Below are 9,264 nucleotides of genomic sequence, written 5' to 3' on the forward strand. Positions count from 1 at the left end.
ATTACGTTACATGCAACTAGTTACTCCCCAACACTGTATATATATATAATTGTTTAAATTGATAAAATAAAATAAACAGGATCAAATAATGTGACATTATAGTTGTACCTCTCGAGCGGGTTCCCCAGGTCCAGTACTGTCCGGCAGCCATTTGACCCACGTAATTCTCCGGTTCGGCCTGCATGGCTTTACGCATCAGAGTGCTGTCCATGTTTATAGAGTTGCAACTGCAAACAGATGATGGGAAATTAGGCCAGTCTGAGATAATGTAAGAAGATATTTTGATACTCCAGATTTCATGCATGAAGGTTCATTGTCTGCCAGCTCTAAATGACAAAATTAGGTTTTGTCATTTAGAAAAGAATAAAAAACTATTCATACTCTTTTTTTATTTTTTAAGGATTTGACTTCTAGCATTTACATTTATGCATATGACTTGCATGCATTCCCTGGAAATTCAACACATGACCATAGCACTGTTAGCACCATGTGCTATTGTTTGAGCAACAGAAACACTTAGATTTTGTCTGTAGTATAACAGTTTGTAATATATTGTGTTACTATTAACTAAAAACACAAAGTTAATATAGTGTATCCCTATTCAGCGACAAGTAAACGTGTGCTTTACCTTTTCAGAGAGGAAGTTTGATTTTTGGTGAGGGCCCAGTCAGTGTTTGCTTGTTTCAACTGCAACACATAGAACAATAAAAAAAAATCAGAACTTAAAATAAATAACTGATTATAACACATATGTAGGATAAATGTTTATACATCTTTTCGATCTTTTTCGAAACTTTTTAGAGTATAAAATTGCTATAAATGTCCACAGGCACTAAAGGAATATTCCTCAGGCATTAAAGGAATCTTGTATGCCTCCTTGTGGTCAAAAGTGTAAATCGCACATCATTTTTTTGGGAGCTGTGGTGCCTTGAGCAATGAGATGTCCACAGGCACTAAAGGAATATTCCTCAGGCATTAAAGGAATCTTGTATGCCTCCTTGTGGTCAAAAGTGTGAATCGCACATCATTTTTTTGGGAGCTGTGGTGCCTTGAGCAATGACTGTAGTGCCACGGTCTTCTCTTTCATCCTCAGAGATGCTGCGGGGGTGGAGGAGGTGGAGGAGGAGGAGGAGAATGGGGTGTTGTTTATTCCATGTCAAAGAGAGAGAAAGTATGGATTCCACGCTCTATTAATTCGCTTAGAGACTTTCATAAGGAGAGCGCCAAGCTTATTATTAGAACCGTTCTTCAAAATACCTTCCGTAGATAATTAGAACACCGACATACGATGTTAATCTTCAAAGGAAACCGCAGCGGGCAGGAAATTAATTTCGAAAACGCATTTAACTGTCCGATGAATTCAATTTAATTTAATTTCTCGTTTTATTTTAGAAACTCTCGTGCGTTTGCATTTTCCGCTGCAGCTCTGGTGAATTTATTCAGAATTTTCCAGCTTTAATATATTCCCAGAAGATATCCTGTAAGTAGCTCTGACTGCACGGAAGTGTTGTACATCTGTTTGAGGTTTTGTATACCCTTAAGGACAGAATTTGTCCTAAATGTGTTGGCCAGTGAAGAAAATCAGGGGTATAAAATAGGACTTCATGAATATTCTATATGAGACCTAAAGGCCACAGATTCTATGGACATTACAGTTTGTAATTCCCTCAATGGACGAGTTTATCCTTCACCGGCTGCAAGAAGTTCACTGACCCAAGGCAAGGTCACACCTGGCTCTCCAACAGGTCACCCTGACAACTGAATGATAACCGAAGTGAGCACGTTTACATTTTACAGCCTGACGTTTCCACCTAGTGGATATTAACAGAACACACACACACACGCGGGCGCGCGCGCACACACACACACACACACACACACACACACACACAGTTTCTCCCTCGTTCTCGTTCTATGAGGGCAAAGTGGCAGAATCTACAGGCGCGACACGTCTCCATCTGCTCCTGCTCGCTCCCTAATGCTTTCATTCCCCCAGCCCCATTATGGAAGAAACCAGTCCGCGTCCGTGTGCCATTGTGTACTGGATAATTAGCTTGTGTATGTGTGTGCGCGTGCCCTTGATATACGGTTGACAAAGGATGTCTGTGCCTAAATGCAATAGCAGAAAACTAAAAAGCTTCTCCTGTTGAAGGTTAGAGACAGACTAAGTTAATATTTTAAACTCACCACATTAACAACACAGAAGCATAAAAATAAAACATTTAATGTTTTGTTTTGCAACATTTTATATATATAGAGAGAGAGAGAGCGATAGAGAGAAAGAGAGAGAGGGATAGAGTGCGCACATAAACAAAAGAAGAACTGGAGACAGTGCTAAAAGACGCGCGTTGTCCTCGGTTTCTCTGGTAAATGCTGCTAGAGACGCCAGTTCACTCTCAATCAATGTCATTGATTGACTTAGAGGTATTAAATATTAATTGTCAAACAATTAGCGCCCTGCAGTTTTTCTTTTGTGCATTTATAGATAATCGATAGCCAATTCATTTTGTTCACCAACATATTTCACACTTATGTGCACAAGTGATACCCTTCACCAAAGTGACTAAAAAATAAAGATCACCTGACAAACTGAATGAAGCAAGTTGATGTTAAAGAAAGAGAGCAAATGCAGTTTTACCTCGTTCGGTGTAGTCGCTCCATTGTTCACGGAAGAGCAGCGGCTCTGTGAGCTCAGCGCCAGGTTGTCCGCTCCTCTCGCCGCGTTATTTCTCGGTGTGCCGGGACTGCAAGGCTTGAGAAACATAAAGTCGCTCTTTGCAGATTCGGGCGTCAAACACACTTTGTAGCAGTAAGCCTGAGAGAGATTTCCAGGATTGCTGTTTACCTCCACGCAGTTCGTGGGCACTTTGGCGCCGGTGGAGATCTGCAGGTTGAGATTAGACTTTTTGAACACCTCGGCAGGCGGCTCCGGTTCAAAGCTGCAGCAAGCGGCACCGAGCGAGGAGAGCGCGTAACCGCCGAGGGAGTCGCGGTCTTTGTAGCACTTCACGGCCGCCAGGACGATGATGGCCACTAGGAAGATGAGCGAGACGGTGCTCAGTGACACGATTAAATAGAGCTCGAGGTTAGACGGGGCCTGGGGGCTGAGCGAGAGGTCACCGAAGTCGGACAGCGACTCCGGCACGGAGTCCACCACCGACAGAATGATGGACACGGTGGCCGAGAGCGGCGGCTGCCCGTTGTCCTTGACAAGTATGACGAGTCTTTGCCTGATGGCATCTTTGTCTACAAAGCGGCGGATCGTCCTGATCTCTCCGGTGTATAGAGCCACGCTGAACAGCCCGGGATCCGTAGCCTGCAGCATCTGATATGACAGGCGAGAGTTTTGCCCCGCGTCCGCGTCGAGCGCCGTGATTTTAGCCACAAGGTACCCAGCGTCCACCGACCTGGGCACCATTTCAGTAGCAACAGAGCCGTTTCTGGGTAGCGGGGACAGGATGACCGGCGCGTGGTCATTCTGATCCAAAACGAACACGTTGACGGTCACGTTGCTGCTGAGCGGCGGGAAACCGGCGTCCTGCGCCTGGACGCGGATCTGAAAGTTCCGGAGCTGCTCGTAATCGAAAGAGCGCAGCGCGTAGGTGTTGCCGTTATCAGAATTGATGGAGACATAAGTGGACACCGGCATGCCCTGGATCTGACCGTCAAGGATGGAGTAGGACAAATACGCGTTCTGATTAGAGTCCGGATCGAATGCGGTCACCGAGCAAATGGAAGCGCCCGGGGCGTTATTCTCGGTCACATATACGGTGTACGAGGGCTGAATGAAGCGCGGCGGGTTGTCGTTAATGTCAGACACTTGAACCAGAATCGTCTTCCTGGTGGACAGCGGAGGCGAGCCCAGATCTCGCGCCGTGAGGGAGATGTTGTACTCCGAGACAGACTCTCTGTCGAGAAACTCGCTGGTCACGAGTGTGTAATAGTTTTTAAAAGAGGAGTGCAGCTGGAACGGCACATTTCCGGGGATCTGGCAATCCACGGCTCCGTTCTCTCCGGAGTCGCGGTCCATTACACTGATCACGGCTATCACCGTGCCCGGAGGCGCGTCCTCTTGAACAGGTGTTGACACAGAGGTTAATATGACCTCGGGCGCGTTGTCGTTCACGTCCAAAATATCGACCAGCACTTTGCAATGCACGGCCACGGCTGAAGGACCCTTGTCTTTCGCCTGCACGTAGAGCTCGTACACGCTGGCCCTCTCGTAGTCCACAATTCCCTTCACCCGGATCTCACCCGAGTGAGAATCCACGCTGAACAGCTCGCGCACCTTCAGAGGTGCGTGCCCGCTGAACGAATAGGTGATCTCGCCGTTTGCGCCTTCATCCAGGTCCGTGGCGTTCAGTTTGAGCACGAGCGTGCCTCTAGGCGCGTTCTCCACCAAGCTGACCCGGTATACGGAGCGGTCGAACACCGGTACGTTGTCATTCGCGTCCAGCACAGTTACCGTGATCTGTGCCGTGCCCGAGCGCAACGGGGAGCCACCGTCCACGGCCGTGAGCACCATCTCGTGCGTCTTCTGCTGCTCTCGGTCCAACGGCGACTGCAGAACGAGTTCTGCAAACTTGCTGCCGTCGTTACGCGTCTGAATGTCCAGCACGAAGTGTTGATTGGCGCTCAACAAGTACGAGCGGAGAGAGTTCGAGCCCACATCCAGGTCCTGCGCGCTCTCCAGCGGGAACCGGGAGCCCGGCGCAGCAGACTCTGTGATCTCCAGATTAAACTCGCTCCACGGGAAACTGGGAGCGTTATCATTCACGTCCAAGATCTCCACTTCTACCCGATACAGTTCCAAAGGGTTCTCGATGACCACCTGCAAGTGCAAGAAACAAACGGGACTTTGTTCACACAGCTCCTCGCGGTCGATCTTCTCGTTCACAAACAGAATTCCGTTCTCCAAATTCACTTCTAAATATTGTTTTCTAGCCCCGGATACAATCCGGAATCTCCGTGAGGACAATTTGGCCACATCCAAGCCCAAGTTCTCTGCGATATTTCCAACGAAAGCCCCGTGCTCCAACTCCTCGGGAACTGAATAGCGAATCTGCGCCAAAACCTGGTCCAGTGCGCACGCACACAGGAGCAGACACACAACCTGCCCTGTCAACGTCCATCGCCTCCTCGGAAGCCTCCGGTCCATCTTCATAAAAATCAGATCTTTTCAGCTGCTTTCACACAGAAGACTCATGTTCAGTTGTGAAAGATTCAAACAGTTTTTGGAAAACAATTTAGGTACACAATACACGCTTGCATTGTTATCCAAAGTGGAATAAAAATAATATAAAAGCAAAGTGGAATAAAAATAATCTAAAAAGTGCATGTGTCGATTTACAACAGAGATTGAAATTCGCAGCAAACTTGGAGTCTCTCTTGGGTTGTGTCTCTCTTTGCGCGCAGCGCAGTCAGTGTGTGAGCAGGAGAGGCGAGCGCTTTGATTTTCCAGTGTGTTAGACGCTTTGAGGAGTGTGTGAGACGAGAGAGGGAGGTGATGTTGATGATGATGGTGTGTGTGTGTGTGTTCAGGCCACGGTGGATGTTTTCAGAGCTCCTGACGCCTCCATTCCTTCTCTTCCTCCGAGGTACTGCAGCGTTTTTTCTCCAAAATTAGGTGTCATAATCACAGTACCAACACGTTTAACTCGCGAGCTACCGGGCGCGAGTAATCACCCTGAAATAAACGAGACAGTTAATCGACGAATGAATACCTAATTTCTCATAAGGCAATGTAACTTTATATTTCTGAAAATCATCAGTCCTTAGTTTGTAATTCTAATACACTAGCGACCTTCTTCAGAGGGGATTAGGCCTACTTATTTATTTGCAGGTGGGTTTTGAACGCAAGCCAGTAAATACATCAATAAAAGAATACGTTTAGGATTCGTGACCAGATAGTCTTGTAAATTCTTGTAAGCAGCAGCTATACTAATACCGACATATTTTCGCATATGATCCTATGCAACAAACCAGATCGAGTGATTTATAAGATTATGGATTGTGGAAGTTATTGTTTTGATGGGACAAATCCGAATCGTGTCTTCAGAAAGAGTGACACATGTTCGCCCAAATCTAATCTTTAATTTTCATGGATAATCCTCACCAGTCGATGATGCGCGCTCCTCACGAGCATCCTCAGAGGAATGTTCTAATTAAGAACGCGCACGACTCTCTCTCTCTCCCTCATGTACACAGTCTCTCCCTCATAGCAGGCCTACAAACACACACACACACACACACACACACACACACACACGTTTGTTTCTGTGAATTGTGGGGACTTTCCATAGACTTCTATTCCTCAAACGATATTTTCTATCCCCTAAACCTACCTCTTACAGAAAACCTGTATGCATTGTTACTCTTTAAGATAAACATCATTTACTATTTTTAATAATTTTTCCCTCGTTTTCCCAGCCTGCGGTCCCCACAATGTCAAAAATGTCAGGTTTTACTATCCTTGTGGGGACATTTGGTCCCTACAATGTAGCATAAACAAGTACACACACACACACACACACACACATTCTTGGAGTTTGCCGTTTACTTTGGGCACATCTTGAGGGATGAAGGAAGAACCCTGTTGGAGGAAAAAAGGGGGGAAAAAGTCAGATTAGACTATGAACATCACCTTGACCAGGCCATCATAAACTAACTGAGAACAGCAAACCACTTATATATATATATATTTTTTTTTTCAGCAGGCATATTCTAAAGTGTTCCGACATCTCGGCCTCCTCTGACTCATCTTATCTCTACAGGGAGGTGAAATCCTCCACCCAGGTTTAAATAACCGCAGAATACAATCTGCTGTCAGACTTAACCTCCAGCAGATGGTAAAGCTCCAGCAGAAATGATTACATTTGAAAAAAACAGGAGTTCCTCCGCTCTCGACTTCTTTTTAATTAACGGGGAGACGGATTAGTGATCGGCTATCCGGGATCAGCCGTTCTTCAACAGAAGAATATAAATGTTTTTGGATAAATAATCCCCGGCGCATTTCACGATGCCCGTCACATTAACATGCATTACACGAGCCCTTAAGCCCCGTTTCATCCGCCGGTTTATTGTCCACGGGGCGCGAGAGTGCCATTACTTTAACCACAAGCTCCATTTAAACTCACTCACGGTAACCTTGCAAAACCCCTGCCTGTCTCTGTTGAATACTTTAGTAAGAAATGAGAGATAGACGAAAAGAAATGATGAGAGAGAAAGAGATGGCCTTTGTACATCTTACATCAATAGAGAATAAAAAACGCAGGGACTGAAAAGGATGAAATCACATTAACAAAAGACACCAGAATGTAAAGTCTACTCATACACAAAGTTTCAGTCTGCTTTAAATAATAAATGTAAAGAGAAATAAATAACTGATAAGTGAAGCTGTATAAAAGGCTGCCAGTAAAATATTTCAAAAATAAATTTGGGAAATTTAGGGAACTGACAAAACTATCATTAAACATAGGCTGCGTATGATTCTTTGCTCTATTCGGTTGTTAGGACTTGATGATCTTTGTGCTCCATCTGCTGTTCATCTCGGGGTGTTACAACAACGAGGAGTGGAAATTAAATCTAATTTGTATTGCTTTTTCAAATAAATGTAAAAATGGCATTATAATCATATTCGTTTATGTCTTACATCTTAATTTCACGTCGATTTTATAAATTAAAAACTAAAAATGTAGACATACGTTTTAAAAAAATGCAAGATTTTAAGACATTTTGAGATTTAAGCTTCATACCGACCCTTATAGCCTACCAAAATGATTACGAATCATTGACTGACAAAGGAGCAAGTTTTCGTGGCATCAAACATGAAAACGTTGGACAGAGCCCGAGGTTCGATCCACGGTCACCGGCTTCCCGGCGGCCCTAGAGTGTGATCTGGTAACAATCGGAAGTAACCACTGAGCTAAACCAACGCAATGACCACACCTGAAAATCGTCTTTAAATAGTAAGTAGTTTAACAGCTTATTACAAATTTCCAAGCGACAAACACGAAACAGCAGATGTGTAAAAGGAAACATAAAATATCAAGCCGATCTATAATAAATACATTTTACAGTTTTTGTTTAGAACATATAAACACGACAGTTTACTTGTTTGGAGTTTCAAACATGATCTTTGAGCCCCATCTGCTGTTCATCTCCAGGTATTACAACAACGAGAAGTGAAACTTCTGTTGAAATTACATCGAATATGTATTGCTTTTTTTCAAATATAGGTAAAAATAGCAATATAATCATATTATGGCAATTAAAATATCACCTGTCTTACATCTTGATTTTACGTCAATTTTATATAGGCTATTAAAAAGTAAAAATGTAGGAGTGCAAGAACTGAAGGCATGCTGAGATTTAAGTTTCATACCGAGCCCTTATTGAAAAGTGATTACAAATCACATGAGCAAGATCTCATGGCTTCACATACAAAAGCGTTGGACAGCGCCCGTGGTTCGATTTCCGGTCGCCGGTTTCCCGGCAGCCATGAAATGGTGATCTTCTGGTGAATCGGAAGTAACCACTGAGCTAAACCAACGGGAGAGCGAAACGCCTGAAAACCGACTTTAGCTCACAATGAGAACCTGTCAAGTATCACACTAGCCTCAGTTCTGTGGTTACAAGTAAACAGTTTGCGACTTCATTAATTATTTTAAAATAAACATAAAATATCGAGTCAACAGATATCGTAATTAATAGGCATCTAGCCTGAAACACAGAAAGGTCAGCCCTGACCTGACGTTTAAAATACTTTTATTTTCTTTACTCAGAATCTAGTTATGAGATATACACATTGGGACAACTAGCCCCGATCTGCAAAAAGAACGCCTATGAAAATGGACTTTAACACAAAAAAGTTCACAGCAGAAAACGAAAGTAAACAGCGTTCATTCTAAACAGTGAACTCACTACAAGACAGGCAACAGCCATTAAGACAAGACACATAGCCTAGCTGTTAGTAATTAGGGGAGATTGGTGCTAGTTGTAACACTTTTTCACCTTTTTTTAGTGAATGTTGTCAGGATAAGTTTACTCATGAATGTTTTTGTTTCATTATATGACCCACTGAACACATCGCAGGGATTGTCACACTAAGCTGCAATGGGAAGCTGTCATTTAAAGGCACAATATGTAAGATTTTTTTTATTAAAATATCCAAAAACCACTAGAACAGTGTTATATATTTTGCTGACTTGTGTACTTACATTATCCCAAATGTTTCGAAGAATGTTTAAATCCAGAGAAATAAGC

At 43.8% G+C, this 9,264-nt stretch overlaps 1 protein-coding gene across 2 annotated transcripts in view; it reads right to left on the bottom strand.

Annotated features, from left to right (window-relative positions):
* The window catches only part of LOC107660897 (protocadherin-10), a 7,949-nt gene extending 2,539 nt beyond the window's left edge, over nt 1-5,410 (bottom strand). Inside the window, exons 1-3 of one of the 2 annotated variants that reach the window (XM_016450328.1) lie at nt 2,639-5,410; nt 629-687; nt 109-227 (exon numbers count right to left, since the gene is read on the bottom strand). In XM_016450328.1, coding sequence (XP_016305814.1) covers nt 109-227; nt 629-687; nt 2,639-5,164 — 2,704 coding nt within the window. In that variant the 5' untranslated portion in view covers nt 5,165-5,410. The remainder of the gene's footprint in view (nt 1-108; nt 228-628; nt 688-2,638) is intronic. The other variant, XM_016450329.1, reaches the window with a different exon arrangement.
* Nucleotides 5,411-9,264: the final 3,854 nt, after the last annotated feature.

The sequence above is a fragment of the Sinocyclocheilus anshuiensis genome, unplaced genomic scaffold (genome assembly GCF_001515605.1).
Source record: "Sinocyclocheilus anshuiensis isolate Anshui unplaced genomic scaffold, SAMN03320099.WGS_v1.1 scaffold1647, whole genome shotgun sequence".
NCBI classification, from domain to species: Eukaryota; Metazoa; Chordata; class Actinopteri; order Cypriniformes; family Cyprinidae; genus Sinocyclocheilus; species Sinocyclocheilus anshuiensis.